The sequence below is a fragment of the Struthio camelus genome, chromosome 4, assembly GCF_040807025.1.
Source record: "Struthio camelus isolate bStrCam1 chromosome 4, bStrCam1.hap1, whole genome shotgun sequence".
In the NCBI taxonomy this organism is placed as follows: domain Eukaryota; kingdom Metazoa; phylum Chordata; class Aves; order Struthioniformes; family Struthionidae; genus Struthio; species Struthio camelus.
In genome coordinates this window covers 34,867,828-34,893,948 of record NC_090945.1, presented here as the reverse complement: position 1 = coordinate 34,893,948, position 26,121 = coordinate 34,867,828, and the positions used below count along the sequence as shown (strand labels likewise).

Below are 26,121 nucleotides of genomic sequence, written 5' to 3'. Positions count from 1 at the left end.
GTAAATGTCATGTTTATACATACAGGGCATGTCATTCTGTAAAGCTGCTGGCCAACAGAAATTGTCTCTTGCTGTTTATTTAGCACCTAGTCTCTGGACCCTTGAAGAACTGCTGAAAGAGAATTCTGTTACATAGTACAACTGAAATCTGTTTTCACTGAATGCAAAAGGGGCTAAAAGAAGATCTCCCAGCTTTATATCTTAGCAGGCCTGAGTTCAGGCCCTGTGTATGTCGCAAGTAGATCTGGGAATGCTGGATATGAGCTTGTGACCGAATTCCTCTTATTATATACAGAATGAATGAGGCCAAATGTGAAACTTCCTCCAACCTGAAATTTGACAAAGTTGTGTTTGGGAAATGCTACAGCTACCCCCAGGGCCAGCAGGATCTGCACCAGGATCTAGGTCTCAGGTCTGCAGGAGACCTGGAGGTGCTGAAAGCCTTAACTAGAGCCAGGCCTTCCAGGCTCCCTGCTGTAAAGCTGAGCTGTGATTACAGCTGGGGCCTCTCAGGGTTTTTGGACTTCCAGGCAATGGCGATGAGCCTTGAAACCCTGGCACAGCTGGCTGCTTCTGAGCCAAGCCTGGGGAGGGAGGTGTAGGGTGCCACTCAGCAGGGTAGAAGAATCATGCCTGATTTGCCAAGAGTTCATTGAACCCTCGCATGTTTCAGGTAAAATATTTTGGGTTCAACAAATTGCCATTTTTCAGCAAAAATCTGTCTCGCTGAAATGTTTCCAACCAACTTGAGTCACAAGTGAAAATGAGTGTGTCAAGTTCAGTTGGTGCCAGTTTGCCCTGATCATGTATTTATCAATTAGTAAGGAACAAATGTATGTATTTGGCAGTCTTTCTACAGGGAACGGTCCTGAGCGCTACTGTCAGGATTTAAAACGTATTGATGAAGCTAAGGAGAGAAAAACTTTTCAATATACCTGCCAGTATGGTGATAACCAATATATTGTATAATTATAATGTGGTTGTTTATGTATATAGCTTGTATTAATGTGTGTGGCTGTTCAAATAGCTGATATGTAAACCATTACAAATGGTCGAATGGCTAGAGTTCTCTTTAAAAGGTTATCAGGATCAGGCCTGAGGTTACTAGGTGTTGTATAGTTATATTGGAGCACGTAGTCTGTATGAAGAAGAGCTTGCAGTCAAAATATGAGAACAGTAAAATTAACTTTGCTCGTTATTTGCCTGATAAAGTAGAATAGATGACAAAAACCATCTCTCATATTTGTGTTTTATCATAACAGAACTGTTAATTTTCTGGTAGAATTAACTTGCAACAAACTTTCAATAGCTCTTTGGTGTTGCCAGCTGCTGTGTTTTTGCCCTAGTGATACATAAATTGGTAATGGATGTTACTATGCAGGTTGGGGTTTTGCTGGGTTGCTCTGAACGATTGTTATTTATGAGATTGCATAGAAAGATCATACTTAGCAGAACTTACAATAGATAAGGGATTTCTGTTTTGTTTTGTTGGGTTTTTTTTCCTCCAGTCAAGGAAGTAGCTACCTACAGCTTGGAGGTCTTTTTATGCAGTGACAGGTCATCATGACCAGGTTATAAGGGTTATTTCACCCAAATCAAACTTCTTTATTTCCGTGCTCAGAAACGAGATGTATCTGTTTCTATTTTTTTTTTTTTAGTCAATTCTGATGGTTATGTTCTTTGACTTCTGTGCAAAAGAATCCTACTGTTCTTAGTACCTGACCTCTTTCCAACTGCTCAGAATGAGGAGCTGACTCGTTAGTTGACTTTTCTTTTCAAAAATGGTGTCCATAGAGCTGTAATGCTTATAAACTGTTTTGCTTAATACAGGCTTTTATCTTTCACCTTTTGAACCAGGTTCATCAGCACCAAGACAGGGGTGAGACCTTTCAATGCCAGCTATGCCCTTTTACCTCCTCCCGCCACTTCAGCCTGAAACTCCACATGCGTTGCCATCAGCATTTCCTCAGGACAGAATCCAAAGTGAAGGAGGAAATACCAGAAACTGAGGTCAAGGGGTCACCACAGCTAAATAGTGATTCCTGTCCTGGACCACAGAGGGAAGGAGGTGGACCTGACCTCACGGGATCAGCAGCTGTGTCTAAAACACCTGATGTGGCTGGGCAGGCTAGTGGAGGCGTTCCACCTTTACTAGTGAAAGAAGAGCCCAAAGATGACAATGGCATCTCAGCCGCACCGTTTGCTCTTAGCACTGTTGACAGAGCCCCCAGCAACACAAAGCTGAAGGACTCCTCTGACTTTGTGGCCAATACAGCATCAGCACTATTCAGCCAAGACATCTCTGTCAAGATGGCATCAGATTTTCTCATGAAGCTGTCAGGTAATGGAGCGTCAGAGTGGTAGTTTCAGCTACTCCTTTTATGAGCTAAGAAACCCTGGGTCTGCCAGATCATGGCATTGCAGGGAGAAAAAAGTTGCAACTACTTTACTTGTTATTTCTTGTTTCTTCTGATGAGTGAGGTGCATGATGGAGGGAAGAGGGCAAATGTTGAGAGAAGATGGGGATATTGTTAATTATTGAAACCTGGGATGGGGAGTAAGAACTTGTTTTCCAGGCTTTGATGTTCATTGGCAATTATCTTGGCAAGTCTTGTTTGGTGTGTTTTTGAGTGCCTGTAGTCTTGTTTGGTTTGTTTTTGAATACCAGTAGTTCCAGTTTAAAATCACCAAGGGACACAGATACCCAGGATCTTGGAAAATTCAGCCCTTAGCTGGTCTGTCTTTGCCCATCTGCTAAATAGGACCAGTAAAGCATTGCTCTCTTTCCTTTCAGAAGAGCGTGTGAGGTCAAACTATTCAATGCTTGTTGAGTGTGAAACTGTGTTACTGGACTTCATGGCTATTATCATTCAAAAAATTGGTAGTCTTAGAGATTCATGAACAACTTTTGAAGATGTTTACTATTTTGATTGACATCCCTATCTAGTGCAAACCATGGGTTTATTTTTTTTCATTGTCAGATTATTGCTGTGAGAGTCATGTGAATATGTGAAAATCTGAATAACTGTTTAGGGAGAATTGTTATATGTTACATATTCTCTTACTGATTTGACTGAATATTTCAGCACTGGGGACATGCTAGGGAGCATGTTCTATACTGAACGTTTTTAAAATTGGCCTTTAACTTTAAAGAGGAAGAAGGCAGGAAAGAAATCAGTGAAGAAACTTCTGTTTCGCAAGGAGATCAAAGTTCCTATGGTAATTTTTGGACTTCAGAGATAGAAGATACCCTTTTAAATAAAAAATGATTGGTCAACTTTTTTCCTTCAGTGTAATGTAAGTTGCATTTCAGTAGATGTTATTGTCAGGTAAACTAGCTGTGTTCTAATCACCCTAGTGATACTTCAGCTCTTCATTTTGGGAAGGCTTGCTGTCCTCAGCTGTCCAGACCTTTATGCCTCTGGGAGCACAGTTCTGTGGAGACAGAATCAAATGAGGAAAAGCAAGAATTCAAGGTTGAGGCTTCATGGAGCCAACCAGGAAAAATTAAAAATAAGACCTGAGGACGAGCAGGAAGTAAAATGATTTGGGATTAACGTTTTCCTGTGTGGGTTAGAAGAAGCCACCGAAACCTCCCCTTTTTAAAAAAAATCTGTTGATATTATTTATTATTATGACCAAAAAATGGAGCACAAGAGAGTCTGTTTCAATTGAGTTTCACATTTTGACTCTATATGAAACCCATTTTTGATGTTGTCTGACAGCCGTCTCATATATGCTGTTGTTCTGATGTCTATTTTAAATTAGTATTGCTTAAGTACATGTTGTGCACTGAGTGACTCTACAGCTCAACTGTAGTGAACTGTAGATGATAGTGCTCATGATGGCTGCATGTAGCAAGAATGGGAGCAGAAAGCGAGAGGGGAAAAAAGCCTGAAAGCTGGAAAAACCACACATTTGATCTGTTGTTTGTCATGTAGCAGTTGATGGGGAGCTGTTTACAGTTTGGCAGACGGTCATGTTTTCAATGTCTGATCTATTGGCGTTAGAAAAAGGATACAAATGTACATTATTCATGCCAAAGGCCTATGCAGTTATTTTATGGTGACTTACTAAAGGTCTTGAAACCTGACTTATATGCACTGTTACCTAGCAACATGTTACAAAGTCATTGGGGGAGTGAGATGTATCTGTAATTTTGTATGTGTGCATATTTGGATGAGAATGTACTGCCAGTCACCAAGTTTACTACACAAGGAAAGCAATGTTAGAAGGAAAGGAATTTCTTTTCTCCTGAGATTTATGTTGTGTTATATACATTTAGCTCATGCTTTTCTCCATACGATGTGCATAAATTTAGAGTAGAAGTAAAAGTAGTTCTCTTTTAGCAAGCTGGCTAAGTAATAGCAGTGTTTTTTTCTGATTGCTTACTGTGCTGAACCAAGTTCCTTCGAGTGATTTCTTTATTTTGACACTCTCCTGTTAGGCCCATCAGAACTTCCATTATTGGCCTTACCTTTTCAATGATATAAATCTTTTGACATCTCAAATTGTATATGCCAATTGTAACAGCCAACACAGATTTGTCGAGACCAAATTATGTCAAAACAATCTAATTTCCTGTTGTGACAGGCCTTGTGGCTAAGAAAGAAGCAGCAGATAGATAACTAGACTTTTAGAATTTGGCATTTATTTTTATTGAATATTGATGGTTAAAATGAACAGATATTTTTGCCTGCCAAGTTTTATTGCCCCTCCTCTTGGTTAATTTCAGCTCATACGTCTCCAGATTCATGGGAAACCTCGGGGCCCGGTGGTTTTCACTTCTGGGCAGTTTCAGCCTCCTCTTTTTCCAAATCTCTGGCCCAGAGGCCTTTCTCCCTCCGTTCCTAAGAGTTAACAATTGCCAGTACCGTCTCAGAGCAGAAGTTTAACTGATGAGTTTAGGGAGGAAGGCAGTCCAAAATTGGTGTTTTTGGATTATCTATTTAAAAATTGAATGATTTTTGTTGTGTAATGCAGGACTTATCTAGATGAAGTGGATATCAGACAGTTGGAAAATAGTACTTTGAGAGTAGTTCACGGTCAAAAGGAAAGGATATATTGAATTAGGTTTCTCAGGGACCTGTTCTTGGCCTACTGTTGTTTTGTATTTTCATGTATCATGCAGTTACTGGAATAATAACGACAGACTTGGTAGAGCCTGCGAATACCTCGAAGGACAAGATCAAGATTCAAAACATTGATTCAAATTGGAGAAATGATCTAGAAAATAAAAGTGCAACTATTCAACAGACATCTGCACAAATATGAAATCAGGAAGAACTGACTAGGTAACAGTTCTGTAGAAAAGGAACAGGAGTTAACAATGTCATACTATTGCTAAAAAGACAGTCATTGTACTGGGATTTATGAAGAAAAGAACAGCCCACAGGAAGGGGGAACTCTCTCAGTCCTAGTAAAGCCCAGGTTCTGGCACTGTACTTCATGAAGAGCATGGACAGTTGGAGAGACTTCAAAGGAGAGCGGAAGAAATGACTGGAGGTTTAGAAAACATGTCCAGTGAGGGCAGATGGGAAGGGAGTGAGCCTTTGGAAGGAGAAGACTGAGAAGAGTCATTAAAAAGTCTTCCAGTGCATTAAAAAAGTTTGTTGGGGTAAATTCTGTTGGTGATTCGTGGTGATTAGGACAAACCATAACAGCTGTATATTGCTGTAAGTTTTAAGCTGGCATTAGGAAGATCTTTCCGAAAGTCAAGATAGTTCAACATCTAGAATTGATTAGTTGGAGAAATTGTGGCATCACCACCATTGGAGGTTTTTAAAAACAGGTTAGATATTTATCAGTAAGATATAGTTGAACCCATGTCAGGCAGGAAGATGGTCTGAATCTGTGTATCTCAATCAGTGAACCATGGGACATCAGAAAAAGTTGCCAGAAGTTTCAGCTGGACAGCAACAAAAATCAACCTGTCAAGAAGCAAAGCAGAGAAAAAAATTATTACAGATGTTCAGTTAGGCCTGATTTTGAGTTTGGCACAAATGAGTTGTGGCTGCGCTGCTCAAGATGGCCTCTGAATGTCTTTCAGAAAGGTTTAGGGGATCTTTGGACTTAAAGAGGTTGAGAAATATCGCTGTAGGTGTCTTTCTGAGATCCCTTCAACCCTGTTTTTTTTATGATTCTGTGCCATTGCTTGCCAAAATGATTGTTTGTAGTCGCATACTTTCTGAAATAAGGCATAGTACAAATAACCACATATAAATCTAAAAATAAGAACAAACTCTGAAATCCTTTCCAGATTCGATTCTCTAGATCTGTAATAGTTTAAGGTAGGGGATGCTTTTATATTCGCAAGCAACTTGAAAGGGTTATCTGGAATGTTATTTAAATTTGGAAAGGGTTATGATTTGTAAAGGCAATTAGCTGATGACTCTGAACATGTAACCTCAAACTAGAAGAACGTGTTCACATGGGCATATTTTTACCTTCAAACCTTCCCCCTCTTATTGCTGTGAGACTAGTCATATGCTTGAAGTTATGCAAATACTTTGCTGGATCAGTGCTTTGCCAGAATGTTTTCTTCTCCCAGTACATTAATTTGTCATTGAAACTTTGTAACTGCGTTCATATCTGAACTTGCAGAGTATTTGCTTTTTCTGTTTTAAAGGTGTCAGTGCTAGACAAAGTACAACACATCTCCTTATAAATTTGGAGGCCCTTCCAGCCACTTCCAAAGCTTGATTTCTTTTGTAGTAAAAAATATCCTTCACAGTGATCCAAACGACCAAGGCCAGTATAGTAGAGTGAAGTTATTACTATGCCTGTGTGATGTGCAGCAGTTCCTTTTCGTAACTTTCTAAAATAAATAAATCCCATTGAAATGAATGTGATTCCTGCACTGCTGATCTCCGAGGAATTCTGTGTGGAAGCAGTAATTGTAAAGCATACTTCATTCCTGGCCTCTCTCCTCTACCTCTCTGTGTTCCCCAAGTGCGTTGCTCTTCATCTTGGGAGGTTGTGCGTTATCAGTTGTGCCCTGCTTCTGCAGCTCTTTTTATGTTCCCCAAGTCATTCACATGGAAAAACTTTAATATAGAAACGGGGGAGGGGACATAACAGGCCAGCTGAGGCTGGCTATTTTAGAAAAATGAGAAGCTATGGTTTCTGTAGGTTTAAGTCCTGTCTAATGTTGCCATCACGCTGGGAGTCAACCTTTTGTATTTTGGAAAATAATGCTACCATGGGATTTTGGTGACTGTCCAAAGAACTTGGACCTTCCGTTCATGTTTTCTTAGCTGATTCCGTTAGTGGAATAACAAAATAGTAAATCGTCAGACAGCTACGTACAAAATATTAGTAGATAAACTAAGTAATCAGTTAGATTATCAGTTCTGTTTGGCTCTTGAAAATTACTGCACTCCTTGAAGGTGAAGCAAGTCCTTTGAATGTTGCAGTGCTTGCCATTGACAGTGCTGAACTGGCTGGCTTGAAGACTCTTCAAGCAGCTATTTCTAAAATAATAAAAGCATGTCCAATTAAATTGTCATAATTGATGTATTTGTGTAGCAAGTTCCAAAGAAAAGACCATGCTGCCTATCTTTAGGATTCACATTTTATGCCAGAATGTAAAATTTCAATTAGAATATGTGAGCACGCAGGACTGGCAATTATTCAGTCATATCCTTAATTTAAAAGTACTGTGAATTCCATAATGCTGCTGTCGATGTAACTACCCCTGATGTCATCAGGGTCTCTCTTTGAAGTGTTTCTCCAAATTCATATTTACATTATTACCATATGGACCTTTAGGTTAAAGTAAAACCAAAAAAGAGCAACAGCACAGCTAATTAAAACTTGGGCAAATAAAAGCTTTTACTAGTCTTCGTTGCTGATGTATCACAACCTTTATCTTCCCTTTTCAGAAATTGCTAGTCTTGTATCCAAGAAGTTCCTGGCATCCTTAAAAATCATGCCCATCATATTTTACGCCTTAAAGAAATACGCAGGCCTTAGCAAATAAAGCAGTGTGGAATCTGTTCTAATTCAGTCACTTAAAAGGCAGTATGCTAAACTGCTTCTTTGCGTACTTAGCCCAATACAATATAAAAGAATATCATTCTGTACCAAGTCTGTACCTACAATGTAGTTTAATAGCTACACAAACTCTCATTTTCAGGAACAGTTAGAATGATGTCTCTTTTGTCTCCCTGATTACACCATTACTCTGGGCAGAAGTCCTAGCTCTGTCAGATCTATCCGAAGTGGGAATTGAAGGCATTGCTAGTTCAGTCATCTCTGGTTTTTTGTTTTGTTTTTTTTTGTTTTCTTAAACAAACACAAAAGTCCTACTGGTAGTGTTTCTTTCCTTCTCTGTCTGTGTTCCTTTGTAGAGAAGAAATTTCCGTATTGCAAACATTTCTTTGCTATCAGAAACAAATTTTCCTTTGTTCCTTTCACTTCCCCCCACCCTTTACTCCTGCTGCCCCAGAAGCTTACCTGTTCTGCTGTTGTTTTGTTCCTTACCTGGAAAGGAGAAGATGTTTTTAGCAGACGTTACAGCCTGGTGTTTAGCGGGCAGGATTTTGGCTGTATTCTAGGTATGCTGGAGAGTGGAGGGCATGTGGTCTGTTGGGTGCTTTAGTAACCTGCCTAATTCCTCCCTTCCGCTTGAACTAGAACTTGGTAACATGTTGAGGGGACAATGGGAGGACTCAAATTTGTGAGCTGAAAGTCTGCAAGCTTCAGTCTGTTAGTACCTATATCACCTATAAAGCTGGTAAGCAAGATTTGGTAAGGGTGCCTGCAGGCAAATAGTCCTGACTATGCAGCTTCTCTTCTTGTGACTGGTCATTCTCCTGTGTCTTCTGGCTTGACTACAGCTCCTTAAATGCAAAGCAGCTTTAGAGAAGATCAGGATAATTAGCTGACCTTTTTTGGACCTCTACTTAGATACTTTGAACAAGCAAGATGATTTGGAAGACCTCACATTTTAAGTGGTCTTTGGAAACCCAGAGATGGGAAGTCTCGGGATCGTTATTCTTCTCATGCTTGTCTATTCTGCCAGTCCAGTCGCTTTGATAAAAAGAAATGTTTTAATGCTTAGTGCCCTAGTGCCTAAGTAGCTTTTCTATTGGTAGTTCCCATCCTGTTCCTTAAACTAACCTCTAGGGCTTAATTTAGTTTACAACAAAGGGTTTATTTAGAGGGTGTTGAAAGTGAAACGTAGTTGAGTTAGCCCTCCTGGGAGGGGTAGGTAACATGAGGTGCTCTGGAACAGATCAGTGCTTCTGGGGAGAAAGCACTAAAAACAGATGAGAGACCAGCTAGATGGTCCTACCAGAAGGACAGTATTTCTCCTTTTGGGCCACTTAAAAAGTAGGCAGCCTCTCTGTGTAGTAAATTGAACAAGATTTATCAGCACCACTGGATTTTAGTCTGGAGGTTCTCCAGTGGATTCCAATTAAGTAAACTTTTCTTGCAAAGCAGTTTGCTCACCAGTGGCTTCGTATGCAGTGTTTATACCTCTTACCCAGTTCCTGAATGTCCTCAAGCATAAGTTGTAGTCTGCATGCAGAATGACAACACTCACCTGCACTTTTCAATTATTAGAGCAAAAATAGTAGAAGACTCAAGTCTTACCCTTTATTGACCACAACTGCCTTCAGGAGTTGTCCAACATCAGGGACGTGTCTTCCAAATGCTGTGGAACTGATCTATGAGAGGTCCTTGGCTCCTTCTGACCTCCACAGCTCACAGCTTCCTCCTTGTACCTTAAGGCTTACAGCATCATGCAGTTGCTCTAGCTCCAGTGGGATCCTGGATAAAACACTGTCCTTTCTTCCTCAGGAAGAAGTCATGCTATAGTTCTCTTTTCATGGTAAGTTTGATAAGAATGAGAAAGGGAGGTTTTCCTGCAAGGTCTCAAGGAGGTCAGTTCAGTTTGCAGTGTGCTTTCGAAGGTATCCTTACTTCCCACCTTTTCCCTCAGTTAGGGGTGGCCTGCTCTCACTGCTCTCACTGTAGCTGTGCTTGGGCACCACTTCCAAAATAACCTGACACAGGTGCAGTGTGCTGTGGCATTAGAGATCTTTATCACAACTACTTTCAACCTAGACTTCCTAGATGCTTTTTCTCATGGCCTCCTCTTTGCAGCAACGTTTTTGTCATGGATTCTTTTTACTTTCATGTGTTCTTTTGCTCAGCTCGAACGGATGGAACAGTGACCAGCTCTTTGATATTTGTAACTATAACACTCAGCGTGGCTTGAAGCAATCAGCCTATTTTCCCCTCTTTCAATTATCAACATGTTGAGCATTTAGAAATCCTCAGTAAGCGGACTGATGCAGTCAGCAGCTTCTATCAAAACATTTCAGATTAGTGGCAGATGCCCAAGGCTTTTCTTGTGGCATTTGGCAGTTTGAGGGAAGTGTTACAACTTTCATGCTCTACTTTTGCCAAAGGGATCAAATGATCCCATCTTCCAGGAAGATAAAAATCTGGAATCTTCTTTGATCTAATTCTTGCTGGATATACAGAGTGGAATGAATGGGGAACTATCAACCCTGCTTGAGAGACTGCTGCCTATTGGTTATTTTTCCTGTTTTTTCCCTCACTGCGTATTTTAAAATTAAATTGCTGTCTGTTTTGGATTCAGTCTGCAGGCAACTCATCCGTCAGTCTGTTCTCGTTGCTGTTCAGGATGAATATAAGTTAAATACAAATTAAGTATATGTATGTGTATCTATTTTTGTATGTAGATAGGAGATGTTATTCCTTCCAGGAAGTAATAATTTTGTAGCTCAAAGACGCTTAAGTAAATTTTCAATGCCATCTCTTTAATCCTTGTCTGGTTCTAATTTCTTTAAAGATTTTTCAATTGTAGATTTTCTTTCTGAATTAGTTTCAGTCAACTTTTATTTCTGTATTTGCAGTGATTATTCTTATCTCTGTTTATTGTTCTCCCTAATATGACTGCCAATAACTGTGGACCCAAGACGAGATAAAGGCGAGGGGGAATTTTTGTCTCTAGCTTTAATGTATATATCTGATAGGTTGGACAACCTCCCCTTTTTCTTGACTGTCCTTCTATAATAGGCTTCATGTAGTTTGAAATTTGCGTTGATGTCTTTCAAGAAAGAGTGAAAGCCCCATTAGCTGTAGCAATAGTTTTGAAATCAGCTAATGGTTGTCTGGCTTTATTTGTTTTTGTTTTCCAAGAGGAAGAAGCAGGAGGTAAATAACTTCTAGTTCTTGTGATTTGTCTACAATTGAAGTGTTTGATTCTGAAAAGTGTGGTCAGTTCAAGGAATGTGCTGTCAGTTAGACAGCAAGAATCTTCTTTCCGAGTTTATTAACCATGTATGCTATCCAAAGCAATGCAAGTAGAGCAAGCAGCAGCAGCAATATGGATAAGAGCGTTCGTTTGGCTTGCTTTTTCCCTGACGTGACTTAGTCCAATGCACATCCTCAGGACTTTCTCTGGATTGTGGGGCCCTGACCACATCTTCCATTTCTCATAGGTGACGTCCTATAGATACACAGGGGAAAACTGAGACTGTAGATCTCTGTAAGAGCTCATTTAGGCTATTGCTAACGTTGTGCTAGTAGAATTGTTGTTACTGTGGTTTCAACTTGTTATCCTGGGCAGTTCAGAATAGCGAGGGAGCGACAGCTTATAGCAGCATATGGTGGCATAGTAGGAGAGCTAACGTGTGGGGAGGGGAAAGAAGGGGAAAGTGAGGGATGGGAAGGGAGGGAAATCTGGTGCCCTTCGAAAGTCATTCTGCGTGCATCACTATGATGAAACTTTTTAGACTCTGAACATCATTATGACTTATCTTGACTTGTTGGTTTTCTGGACTATTAGAACTTGACTTCCTCTTATAGAGCTTAAGTACACCCATGGGTTCTGCCCAAGCGAAGGGCATAGAGGTGCTGTTTGATACCTTCCCTTGCTTAGAATCAAATTGGCCTCTGAGTTCTGGTTCTCTGATAAGAGGGGGTAATAAGAGTGCTAATCTCTTCCAGAAGTGCCACTCTCGATCCTTATGCCAGTCCCCCTTTTTGTGGCAGCAGAAAAAGGCATCTCTCACTACAGGGCCTGACTCTGCAAAAAGTTCCCAGTTTAAGGCTGTGGTATTATATAAATTCAGTTACAATGATTCTACTTTTTTTTTCTACCGTGATTCTACTTTTGTGTAGATGTTTTGACATTGGTTTTAACCTGGCTTATGATGGAGTGTGGCAAACGGATACAAAGTTACAGTGATCTATCTAAGTCAGTTGAATATCCCCTCTGTATTTCTAAATAGTAAAATTGTCTGTTGACCTGGTCTATAGCGCTTCCTCTAGCTGGTTGATTTCGTGGGCAGAAACATAGCTGGCTTCCTGGGTCTTCCTAGCTTTTCACTCAGGCTCCTGTTTCCTTTATTTCCTGGGATAATGTGATTTAATACTTCCTTGACATGAATGCACTCAAAAATTTTTGTCTCCAGGTTCTCTGGAAGTTCATGCAGAATGCTCTCTATTGGTTGCACTCTGCTCCTGGCTTTGGGGTATTTTTCGTATCTGCAGCAGCTAGAGTGGCTTATTTATAAGGAAAAGAATGCAGAAGGCAATGTGGCAAAGAAGTTGTGGATAGGGTCGGTTGTTTTTTTTGTGGGTTTTTTTTTTTTTTGGTGGCCATTCATTGCCCTATGTCAGACCCCAGAATAGACTGAGCTAGGCAAAAGACTTAGACCTGGATAAAACTGAAGGACAGATTTTTCTTGCAAGTGTCTTGGTAGAGTTAAGATTGCTTTGAGAGTCTTCACCTGTATTTTGGTGAATTGAGGCATGTTTTAATTTTGCTGCTGATCCTTTTTTAAAAGGAAAAAGTAATTCCTAATAGTGCTATTAGTGCGTATTAACAGCTGCATGAGAGAGAAATCTTTCTCTCTCTCTACCTGAAACTCTAGGAGTCAGATTTTGTGGGAACTACTGAGGAGGAGAGTATCTTATGAAATAAGCCAGGAACGTGAGGAGCCAGAGAGTAGATAGGAAGGCGTAAATTGGGCTGACTGGGGAGTCAGGAAGCAAACATGGTGAGATTGAAGCAACTGTGAAGTGGAGGAGGAAATAGACCAAGGGCTTAAGCAGGTGAACTTTGCCAGATTTCACTGCGGTGATTTAACCTGCTAGTGCCCTGTCCCTTCACCTGGATCTTACTGCCCCTGTAGCAGAGGTGCCGAAGATAAAGGTCTGTGCCGGCTCCTCCTCTTCTACCATTCGTGTGACAGTGTTGTAGAACAGCTGGCTGGCTCTACAGCAGGCAGTGCGTGTTGGCTTCTAATGCCCTACTGCAGCCAGAAAATGGGGTTGTGGGGTGCATCTCATACATGAGATCTGGTAAATCTCTGAGTGAGATCTTGTAGAACTCATCTGCAGAAGTCATGAGGGTAGACAGAGGAACATGATGTGGAAGGAGGAAAATATGTGGGATAAGAGAAGAGAAGGGTAGTGAAGTAAATGATGAGAGAGCTTATAAAGAGAAGAAAACGGGGACAATGCTTTCTCTTTCATGCTTGTGGAGAGAAAGGTTTAAAAGGGTGAGAATCAAAGTTTGGGGCACGGCAAGAGTCATTGCTGCGCGTGTGAACATTTGACCAAGAAAAAGCCACTAATAGGTGAAGGGAGGAAGCATCTCTCAATGGTCAAAAATAAGAATTAAAATATAAACTGGTGAAAAATAGTACAACCTCTTTAGCCTCTTTAGCAGGCAGGCAGATGCCTGTGAATTTATATTGCTTGGGTTTGGAAGTATTGCTTAACACGTATTCTTGGTTTTATCCCTTTTACCAATGCCAGTGCAAGGGATCCAGCACTGTCCAGTGGTTTCTGAAAGATCGTTCAACAACAGTAGAGTTCAGCGTGTAGCTTTAAAGCAGTACGAAGGTCTATGTATCTTTCTCTGAGGCTATGCAACTGCTTACGTCAAGTACATGAAAGGCTGTCTTTCTTTTTTACTCGTATAAAACCCGAAACAATGCTTTAATAGAATCTTCCAGTGCAGAGCTGTCTTTAAAAAAAAAAAAAAAAAAAAAAAAACCATTCACTTCCTTCAGTTAACCAATACCAGCTTTTAGGATCTAGGAATTTGCTGTTCTCTTAATTTCCCCTTTCTCCCCTCTTAGGTCCCCTATCTTTTGTTCTTCATCTCTTGTCTCTTTTCCATGTTCTTTTTAAGAACTCAGTATGTAATACCCACGGGCTTTTCCAAATTGGCCCTTGTAAAAAGTGTTTTAAACTTCCATCGAGCCTATGGCAGACATACAAACCAAGTGAAGATCTGTAGTAGGAGTAGGGGCAAAAGAATAAAGAAAAGAAGGATATTTCCTTGAGCTCTGGTACATGCAATTTTTCTGTTGCAAAACTGTCTCTTTGTACAAAAGACGCAGATGTTTGTTTACCTTGCGAAGCATCTTTGAATGCTGTTTAATGGTCTTGCTTCCAGCACCTGCTCTAGCGTTTCTCAGGTTGTGGTTTCTTCCTGTTGCTAGCTGCTCTATGATTATGCATTACACACCTCATTAAATCTAGCTTTTTTTCCTTCCCTTAACAGCTGCAAATCAAAAAGAGCCCTTGACTCCTAAATTTAAAGTGAAAGATGAGCCCAAGGATGAAGAAGCTGCAAGTTCAGCCTTGTCTCAGTCCAGCTATGTGTTCGGCCAGGGATCCGAAGCCTCAGCCCCAAGCGTCCCTGAGGAGAAACTCAAGCCACAGGAAGTGCAAGCAAATGTGATGAGGCAGGACATGTCAGTCAAGGCAGCGTCTGAGCTCCTCATGAAGCTATCAGGTAGTTAATTAATGTAAAAATATTCAGCAACTTAATTTTTTTTTCCTTGTGTGCTAGCAGGGTTACTTTATAGAATGAATGTTTGACTTTATTGGCAAATGAAGGAACAAATGAAAATATCCATCTCCCCAGGTTCATATACATCAGACATTTCAGTTTGGTCTGTCACCTTAATATCTAATTATCTGTGCTGTGGTCTTCAAATTAATGACTATGGGATAAGTCAAAAGAACCGATGGCTTAAAGCTGTTAGATGTTGTCAGTTTTAAAATATACCAAAACATGTTCATACCAATTTATTCACATCTGTGTCACTTCATTAACATCATAAGAATGTGTGCTTGTATTGAACCTGTACCTGCTACAGCTTTATAGATTACAGGCTTTTAAAGCCTTCTATTTTTTCTAATAATACCTTGTACTCAGAATTGTAAGATGCACTGTTAAGAAGATAATGTAAACTGAGCCAGCTTTCTGCTGATAGGGAGACCACTTGAACTTGCCTATGTTATCTTACTAATTCATCGTTCTGTCAGGCAGTTGGACACTATACACGTGCAGGCACATATGTACTCTTTAAAGTTGGAGGGAGTCAAAGGAAAATTTATGTTCTGCTAATTATGCTTTGTCTAGCTGTCAGAATTGAGGAAGGAGGGTTTAACTTGAGGAAAATTAAAGAGATTGAATTCTCCCTGCTGGGAACAGGTTTAAGCGAAGGATGAAAAAGCTTTGGGCTTCTAATACACTTCAGTTTTTCGTACCGAGAAGGGAAAGTTGGTCTGGGAGGCTGGGAGTGATACTTCCCCATCCCAAGTGGATCAGCTAGCTTTGCAGTCTTCTCCAAAACTAGACCACAGTTATTTTTTGGTTTGAAAGATGCCAACGTCACACAAGAGGTGCCAGTGGAAGTGCTTACAAGTTCAGCAACTTACGAGATCCCTGCCAAATCTGTCTGAAATTATTTGCTTGATAGGATACTGTTGAAAATTGAATTTGAACTCAATTTTTTACCTGAAAGACTTCAACTGAATAGATTCTCCTCCATAAATTCTAACATATAGTTAATTCTCTCCTGTTCGTATCTGCACGTTTTAATTGGCAGATGACTTTGAATCTTTGATTCACAGGCACCTGTGCTGATGATGCAAAAAGTGCATCCTGTGTGCAAAAACTGGTCACAGCAGAAGTTTCCCAATTTTTCACAGAATCCCAAATAGCAAACATTTTACTATTGACATAGTGCACTGTTGCTACTGATGGGTGTTTCAAGTAGGGTGTTCTAGAAACAGAACTTTATGGTCTACTGAATGTTAACCAACGACTGTTTTTCGTAGTGCATATAAATTTATACAAATATTTCAATTGAGAAAGAGCTCTATAACTTAATGATTTCTCAAGTGCTTGAGAAATATTATGGTTCTTGACTGTGTCTTAAATTCACCACGAGCTAGCTGTGTTTAAATAGTTTTATTACTGGCTGTATTATGTTAGAATTGATTATGTTAGAAAGCCTTATATGTCTGTTCATATGGGTGAAATCTGGCATATATAAAATCTTAGTCAAGTCTTCAGTCACTTTTGTTGGGAACTCCCTGTATTTAAAGGCTGTGATAAGAAATGCATTAGTAAAACATTTCTCTTTGATCTCTTAGTGATTGAGCAGTTCTTGCTGATAGTGATCTTTTTGGTTAATCAGCAGATTAAAAGGTAAATAATTTATTACTCACACATTCAGTATTGTTGCAGCTGGTATTCCGGAATCAGCCAGCGGGTGGGGTTATACTGACCTTATTTTATATGCTGTTTTCAACTTGCGCTTTTCTGAATTACCATTACCAAGTGAGGCAGCATGAAAGGGGAAAACATTGATACAGTTTAATGTAGGACAAACCTAAGAGTAAAATCTAAGGACAAGAACCTTATTATTTTTTTAAATGTTTAGTTTATCTGGTAGAATCTTCTCAGATCACGCTTGACTCCTCAAATTAAGTTATTCTGCACTTTGTTTTTAGTGATATAGAATTTAAACTACTAAGCTGTTCCTCCAGAACTAAGTAAAAAGAACAAACCTCCTTTTTTACTAATACGTGAAGGAGCAAAAAAATGGAAAGGAACGAGTATACCTGAATGTTCTAATGTCTGTGGGAAAACTTCAGTCAAGTGCACTCATTAGATTCGATATATTTTATAATTGGGTTTAAGTCATGTCCTTCCAGACTCTGTATATTCCTGGTAAAGACTGAATGGATTACATCCCTGCCTTGTCATTTGCACTTTCTTCTATGAACTGCTAATTATCAGAAACCTGCTCTGCATACAAATTTGGCAAAGGATTTCTGACGTAATAGTGTTTTACTTTCTGCGTTCCTGACCTGGATATTAAAACACACATATATACTTTATCATCTTCTAAGCAATAACATTGCCGCTTGTTGCAGCCTCACAGGAGCCTCTTAAGATTTAGACATATACCTTACTGTCTCCATTCATGTGAAGGATACACTAGCTTCTACTTTTTACTAAAGAAATCTGTTTTCCCAAACAGATATGCCTCGTTACTAGCTCTTAAAAGAACTTATGTGGTTTAGTGAAAAGCCTTTTTGGGTCTGAACTCTTATTTTGGGCGGATAGATACTGTAGGAGAGACTCATTGGTGAATCACCAATCCCTTGAGAATACAATGCCAGAGACTTGTCAGCCACTCGGAAATCCCTCCTAAAGCTAGGCAAAAGTTAGAAGAATAAACATACTTTACTATAATAGAATATTAACAGCGCAGTTAACTGGTTGTCATTCTAGAGGCAGGTGTACAGAAATAAGAGATTTTGCACATAGGGATACTTATATTGTAGCTCAACTACGCAAGAGTCTCTCTTTTTTCATTAAGCTGAAAAGCTATCAGGCATGCTTCTAGTAGCAGACAACCAGCGGTTAAGGTAAGGCCTTTATCCTGGATATTACTTTGATGGAATAGGACTTAATCTGGAGACATGTCCTTTTGTAACGATTTTTTCCACTGTGTTCCACTTGGATTCAGATCTTCTCCCTCTCAATTCACAGACTTGATATCCAATCAAGACACCAAATTTTCAAGACTCCCTCCGAAGGATTATTAATTGTCCTATCAGACTAGGAAGGCTAGTCTCTTGGGCATGTCTAAGTAGACCCCTTTTTTTATCCAGGCAGTCAAGAAAACTTGTTAATAACTGGTCTGATATTTAATAATAAACAAAACACCCATTTAAAAGAAATAGTCTTTGTGGATTAGCAGGTAAAGTTCCAGCCTCAGTACATACCTTACACCTACATTTCATGGAAGCATCTAAAGTGGCTACCATGGTTTATACAAACATACAAGTGAGCTGTCTGTTACTAAATCTTAACTGAAACTAGACATAATGGTAACCGAACAAATTTGAGGAGCCAGGCAATTTACTCTCATCTCAACTTGGCAGGGTGCCATCCCTGCAAGTTTTTAAATTCTTATTAAATGTTCCGTGAAGTCACTTATAAGAAATTGAAATAATGTATTTCAAATCCACCTAAACAAGTTTTTATATTCTTACCAGTTCTCTTTTATGGAAAAGATAAAGCTAATTCTCAAAACGTTTAGCTACATGGTGCACCAAGTGAACTATGGTCAGTTTTATACACTTAGTCTTGTAAGTGGAAAGGTAGGTTTCGGTGGAGACTGATGTTTAAAATAAATATTTGAGTTTACATGCTAATGCTAGATTCTTAAGAATTCATTTTATGCTGAAATATTCTTGCTACTGATGCGTTCTGGCATGTGTTATCTTTCAGAAGCATATATGTTTTTTCCAATCTCGTGCAAAACCGAATGCATAGCTGGAGGTATATAAAATCCATTCTAGGTACTAGTTTTTTATATGTAAGGTCTTACCCTAATGCCGTGAACTATGACATTAGTATGTCTTAGTCTTTTTTAGAAATTTTGTCTGACTCACATTTGCCTTTATTTCAGCTATATCTTATTTGTGAGATACAGTCATTTTGCATTTCAGTAGTAATACAGGTCTTTTCCTCCTTTCTCTTTTTCAGTGGATCAATTCCCCATGTATTGCAGATATCCTTGTTATTAGTAGCAAATGCGTGACCTTTGTACTACTCAATTCCTTTGGCTTTCTTGTACTTCAGTCCTCAGGTCATACAGTGCTGCTTGTAACATTCCAGTTCCTCAACAACGCCTCCTAGTTTGGGGTTATCAGCAAATATTATTAGGACATGCTTACTTTTTGTGCCAAGGTCATGAAGTGGAACCAACTTTATAGAAGATTTTAAGACCATTCTTGACCAACTCTGCTTGTAACCACCTACTGGTATGACAGTTCCTCTTTCAGCACAACTGTTCTTTGTGGTTTTTTTAAATCAAATATTTATCCACCTCAAAACATTTACGCTAATTTCCCATTTTGTGCTTTTTAATTAATTTTTTTGGACTCTGTGACTCTGTATCTGATGTTTAGTTGAAGCCAGATGGATAAGATCTGCTGTTGCCTCCCTTTATAACAAAATAAAAAAAAAATTGTGTGATTCTAACATAAGATTAGACAACATAAGCCAGAGCTTCTCGATGCTATTCCCATTCCAATAATGGCACATTGTGCATTAGGGCACAGTGTGGTGAAGAACTATCTGAGAAGACTTTAAATGAGCTCATATCAAAAATAGCCCAGTCACAACAGCACAGATTTCCAGAGGAACTAAAAGACAACATCAGTTTTAAAAGGTTGCTAACCAGAGGAGTGCTGTGCTTGTGTGGCTGGACAGTTGGTGTCAGAGTTATCTTGTTTAAGGCTTGAGTAGCTTTATACTTGGCTGTCATCAGCAGTGTGAATTAAGAGAAGTAAAAACAACAACAAAGAGGAATCCATGGCTGGTAAGCTGTTGTTCTTCCAGCTTTAATGGATTATGTTGGGGGCTATTTCGGCTTATTGTTACTATAGTGAGGAGAAAGTACATTAGTGCATTCCTAGGTGGTCCCGGGGGAGAGAGGGAAGGGGTGAAACTAGCCTTCCAGTGTATTTCTTTTCAGTAGCTCTGTTGACTATGCTGGGAAGCCAGTGGGATTGATGTGCTCGTAGGAGCTAGGCTGATGGCTTTGGAGATACCTGTAGTCAGGACATCGTAACAGTCTCCATACCTAGATTGCAGGGGAGCAGATGAGAGTGCTTTCTTCCCTTCTTCTTCATAACAGAGGGAGAAGTGAAAATTTAGGGAAGGGATTTTTTTTTTCCCCCTTGATCTCTAAATAGATCATTGGAAAGCTCTGCGCAGCAGCAAGTGCTTCTGTAGAAGACCAGAAAAGTAAGTGGGAAAGCATCCAACCAAAAATAAGACTTCCTCTTGATGGAAGCTAGAGAGCTGCCATGGCAAGTCCCATTAACAGATTAAAGTTCATGACTAGTCAAATTTTTTTTTCCAACAAAAAAGTGAAAACGATTGTGAATGTTTAGAGTGAAGCTTTATCTCAATTACAGTATTGAAAAATCTTTTGCATACCTAGATTTGTTATTGCAATGTGTCAGGTTCCAGATTTCTTTTCCTAGATTTTGAGACTTTCTGCTAGCAATGCTGTACTACATGACATTTGTATCTGGCCATGGCACATTCATTCAATTTAATAAGCTTTTCCATGACAGCTGTATAAACATATAACCCCAAAAGAACTTATCTAGTAACGGACTCCGCTCTGATGATGGAACTTGTCATGTTTCATGATATCATTAATGTCTCAAGTGAAGACCAGGAAAAATGTGGAAAAAATTACTAGGAGAATTTCAGGTTGGGAAGTATGGAGGTCTGCAAGCTCTGGTTTTTGTTGTTTTTTTTTTTTCCTCTGTAGCTCTTAAAATCACAGAAAAGCAAGTACTTTCTAACAGAGCCTTGCTTCAAGTTTAGTAGGTAATATACTATGCCTCTAAGTTAGTTCAGATATTGTAATTGATTTTCTTCCTTTTTTCCTTGTCAGGCTAATCTTGACATCTGATGAAAACCATGTTAATTTGAAAGATTAGACTATTTGGAATAATAAGAAATTATAATGTTTATGGTTCACATGTGCTTCCTGTGGTGTTCGGGGGTGGAAGGGTGTTACTAAATTTTCAGTGAAGAGTTTAAACACCCCTCCCCGCCCCAATCTTTAGCTTTACTGCTATTCGTTGATGATATTCAGCCATCTGGGAGTGGTCACAGAGCTATGGAAAGCGGGCACATAGACCTTTCAAAACATCAGGGTTTGTGGACATGCCGTATTTGCAGAAGGGCCTCTTGCAGTCCCCCTTGCCTTTGGAGAGTCAGCTTGGTAAGACAGGAGAACTGGAGCCAGGCTCTTTGTGAAGGTACAGCTTGCTGTGGAAATGCTAGACTAGGAATTTCTTGAATTGGGAGACTTACTAAGATTGGAATATGTTGTACAAGTAACAATTCACTGCACATGTAGATTGTTTTACCAGATTCTTTTTGTGAATCTTTAAGGAGTGGGCTGTTCTGCAAATAGTATCTTCCAGGTAAGCACCATACTCCTACTATTTAAACACAGGGAGCAGCAGATGCATCTGCCAACTTCAAAGTAGTCTATTGCTTTAATTTTTTCCTTTATCTTGTTGGTTTGCATTTCTGTCAAACTGAACCTTCAGTTGCAAAATTCTATGGCATGGGATTTCTGAGTTTCCACTTCAAAACATGTCAGCCATTTAATAGATTTCTTTTTAAATGCAGAATCCTGTTGCATTGGTTCGAGGCTCATGACCATTGTCTTATATAAAACAGCAGTCTGAAAAAATATTAGCAAAATAAAGCATCAAGCACATCACCCTAGGGAACGTCAGATGTTACTTGTTGTCTCTGTAGCAGAACCTTCAGGGCTTGCCAACTGTTCCCTACCTGTAAGGTTTTATTTAAGCTCCTTTAGGGCGTTTTTGTTTCTAGCAAATCAGAGCAATTAGCATAACAAAATGCCTGATTCTCCATACTGAAAGCTTTTAAGTCAGTACAAGTTGACCCACTGGTTACCCCTGTCTGCTTGATTGTGAAAACTAGTACATAAGTCCAATTTTTGAGACATCCCGGGGAGAGTCTTTTCTAAGTTGATTCACAGAGTTGATTTGTAAAGCTGATGGGCATTTCAGCAAATATGAGCAACTTTGAATTTTAGCTATAGGATGCATTTTTAAATCAATTGGTGGGGAGAAGGATAAATGACTTGAAAACGTTTCATTTGATTTCAGCAATGGAAAGTCATTGGACAGCTGTTGTATCAGCGAAAGCAATATTTACAACATAAGTTATGTTTTTTATTAATGCTATGCACTTGATTTGACTTTCATTTCAAATGAGGCAAAAAACATACTGTGCTGTGTTAGAGGAAGGTGCTCAGCAGAGCAAGATAAATTATTATCCCCCTCTACTTTGAGCCGGTGAGGCTGCATGTAGAGTACTGTGCCAGTTTGGGGGCTCCGCCGTTCAAAAGGGATGTGGAGAAAGTGCAGAAGGTCTAGAGGAGAACTGCCAATGCAGTTAAGGCCTTGGGGCTCATGACCTATAAGGAGACATTGAGAGAGCTGGACTTGCACTGTCTGGCAAAGGGAAAACTAAAGGCAGATCTAATCACAGCCTGAAACTACTCGAAGGGGCCTTACAGAAACAATGGAGTCAAACTCTCCTCCATCCTGGCAGATAGTAAAACAAGGGATAACAGCTACGGCTTGTGACGTGGGAAGTTCAAATTTGACGTCAGGAAAAATTGCTTCACTGGAGCAGTTGTGCAGGACTAGAACAAGTGGTGCTCAGTGTGCCCTGAGAGCCTGTAGCATTCGCTTGCTTGGAGGTTGTCAAAATTCTGCTAGTTAAAGCTGCCGCTGCCTTGATGTAGCGCTGGTGATTCATGGAGTAGTTTAGTTTAGAAGGGACCTCCAGTGTTCATCTAGTCCAACCTTTCACTCAAAGCATGGAGGCAATGTAATTCCTACTAGATCAGTTGATAGTACTAGGGACTCAATCGTTGCAGGTATGGAGGTGCACCCTGCAGCCTGCCCCATAGTCCTAGCCTAAATTAGGAAATTTATTGAAGTGTACCACAGCTCCTCCCTGATCGTGTTCCTGGGCATGCAGGGATGGTGTGTGTTGAAGTCTCCTCATGCTTGTCAGGTCAGACAGTACGCTGAGTGACCAGGACAGCTGGGGGTGCCTTGACAACATCTGCCTTGCAGTGGGGACCTGACCTTGCAGTGGGGACCTGGCAGCAGTCACAGGGTCCCTTCTTGTCCCTTCTCAGTTCTAGACCTGGGTCTGCAACTGAGAGGCAAGCAGAGTCTTAGCAAAACGCTTCGGACTGGATTTTGAAAGCATGCTTTTTCACATGTATTTTCACCAGTGGTGTATTATTATTAGATTTCATCATGAATATTGGTGTGTATATATGCAGCAAAGGCAGGTTTGCAAATCGACAGCAATGATGATAATTTGGGCAGGTGCATTTTTGAGAGTCTGACTATTTCAGTATCTCGGTTTGTAAAATAAGCACTATTTTTACATATCTTGCAATGTGCCTTGGAAGTCTGGAATTAGGAAATGTTAAACAAGTGCCAATAATTGTTGTTCTTACTATTGTGATAGATCTTCTTGGTTTTAAGATAACTTGAATTGTAGTTCCATTAACAAGTGAAATTTTTCCCTGTATCTCTACTTTTAATACATGTGTGAAGTTTACCAGCTTGTTATGTTTCTATTTTATCCTTTTCTTAATGCAAAAAGTGCTATATTTGTCTTGACTTTGGTAACTTCTTACACATGTTCTAAAAATATTAAGAAGGTATGCTGTGTTTTTGTTCTCCCTAACTCAACATGCCATTTTTTGGATTGTTTTCCATGAGCTGAGAATGTTATGAATTAGACCCCATCTGTTTTCATGTGTTGTGGGAGCAGTGAAATCATAGTGGTTGTGGAGGTTTGTTTGTTTTGGAGAGACAATTTTTTCTTTTTTTCCCCTATTCCATTTTCATTTGTCTGTTAAAGGTGTTGGATTGTGGTGGTTGCAACTCTTGATGTGGAAGTAGCTTGAATAAGCTCCTTTAAAACTTGGCAGTCACTGTCCTAGGATGGATAGATGTGTTGTCTAAGGGTGGATTTCATAGCCACTCTGCTCGCATTAGGTAACATTGTCAGGTCTTTAAGGCTAAATGCTGATCCCTGAGCTTCTACCTAGCACAAGTATTGTTCTGGTTTTTGTTTTGTTTTTTAATCAAGCGTCACTACTTTGCAACTCCTCATATTTGTGAATGCCAGCGAACCTGAAAGCTGTGGAAAGCATTGCTTCCTCCTGGAATGAGCCTACGCAGTACTCCCTTTGTCGTGTGTGGTGTGGAAGATTTTCTCAGCTGGTGTGAAAAGGCTCAAGTCCGTGAGGATTCTGTAGATGGTCTGACTGGAAGGCATACTGCTCTGGGAAGAAACAGTCCTTCTATGGCTTGGTGGTAGTACGTCTGTGGATGCAATAATTTTCTCTTGTTTTGTTAAACTGCTTCCTTATCATAAAGTTAACAGCAGAGTAAAGGCATATTAGGTCATTTAGCTCATCCTCTGCCAGAGGAGCAGCGTTCGCTGCTGTGCTGTAATTCAGGAGCTTCATCCAGGCTAGTTTTAAATGAAGGGCAGACAATGTTTTGCAGACCAAGGTCCAGAAATTGTAAAGCTACTTGAATCTTTAACTCCTGCTGATTGTGTTAGGTATTGTGTTAGGTCTATGTACTTTTATAAAAACGTAGGCTGAAGAAAATGACTCTCGTCAGTTTGTATTTTGATACGCTGCAGTTTGTTTAACCGAACCCATCTACTCAAGGAGAAATGCGAAAGTGGAAAAAAATCAAAGCTATCATAATTTTAAATATTTGAACCTAGATACCTTTCAGTGTATCAGTCCTTGGTTTTAAAAGCTTTAGCTGCACTGTGAGCATGTGAGGATAGCTATGTAAGGAAATATGGGGTATCTCCTTACTCCACAAATGAATTGTCTGTAGCAGAGAAGGGAAAATAATCTTCAAGAAGTTACCATTTGACTGCCTGTACAGTGAGATGGATATAGGCATCACCTTAATTTCAGTCCTTTCTCCAGCACAGGATCAAGCATAGCTGAGCTGTATGCCTGTGACTTACAGTATAGTTGTTGCTCATGGGACAGCCTAACTGTGTTTCCCTTTATTTAGCTCTTGCAAAATTATCATTGAGCCCCTCCTTCAGTCCTCTGTGTGTGTGTGTGTTTGGGGAGTGAGACTGTGATGGGATTCCTCTTTGGCAGGGGAATTCTGTCAGATGAGAAGGGTGCAGCTAGGAAGAGAAAGGACAACAGGAATGATCAAATATGTATATTTAGCTAGGGTAATGTGATTGCTAGCTGATCACAAGGGAGATAGTCATTGGTATTGTTGAACTCTTGCCTCAGATATTTGTCCGATTCAAAAGTGTTTGCAGGACAGGGAATTAAACTGTTTGGAGCAGGAACAGAAATAGAAAGAATATTTTAAAAGGAGAGAGCGAGCAGCAAAGGTCAGCTTGACTCTGCACCTAAATTTGGCAGCTGGGTGCAGAGCTCTGGCTGTCAGACCTCTGAAGAACGCATTTGTTTGTGGGATTACCTGAGCTTTGACTGACAGTGTTACCTGATGTGTTCCTTTGCTGTTCTGTGTTCACTTTTAATGCACAGCACACTATTTTTGCGCTTTTCAACAGAGGAGCAATGTTCTGTGACTTTATAAAAAGAAGCTAATGTAGGTTCTAAAGGAAAAGAAAAAATCTGCTTAACAGGGCAAAAAATGGCATTATATGATAATATTTCTACCTCGTTTTCGATTGAGAATTCAGTACGAACATTTCCAAAGTCTGAAATACACCTGGTAGATTGTAGCTGGTATAGATTTTTATCAATGTTTATACATTTCTCTTAAAGGTCAAGAAATGTCATAAGAAAAGACTGAAAGCACTTCATGTAAATCGTTCCTGGAACATATCCAAGTGGCTTTTATCTCCTGGCTTTGATTTTTTTTTTTTTATTTTTTAAGAGCTGCAAGCAGCAAAGCCACTTGCTCTCCACTTAGGAAGAACAGGAACGTGGGGAGAGGGAGAAACCGAGGGAATGAAAAAGGACTTGGTGAATGCATCGGTTATGTTTTTATGTGGAATGTGTATTCCTTCATCCTAAAAGGATCCTGTTTGTCTTGGCTAGAGGCTACGAGATGAAACCAACCGGTTGACTAGCTTGAGGATGTTATCAGAGATGGTCGAATCATGTTATGGTGCCTCTGAGTGTCATC

The 26,121-nt window shown here is 39.8% G+C and overlaps 1 protein-coding gene across 7 annotated transcripts in view; it reads left to right on the top strand.

Annotated features, from left to right (window-relative positions):
* Nucleotides 1–26,121, top strand: part of ZNF827 (zinc finger protein 827) — a 108,306-nt gene that overhangs the window by 40,533 nt on the left and 41,652 nt on the right. For all 7 annotated transcript variants that reach the window (XR_011140947.1, XM_068942213.1, XM_068942212.1 and 4 more), the window contains 2 exons: nt 1,858–2,341; nt 14,561–14,794. Coding sequence is in view for 6 of the 7 variants with exons in the window: in XM_068942213.1 (XP_068798314.1) it covers nt 1,858–2,341; nt 14,561–14,794 (718 nt within the window). In the remaining variant the exon portion in view is untranslated. The remainder of the gene's footprint in view (nt 1–1,857; nt 2,342–14,560; nt 14,795–26,121) is intronic.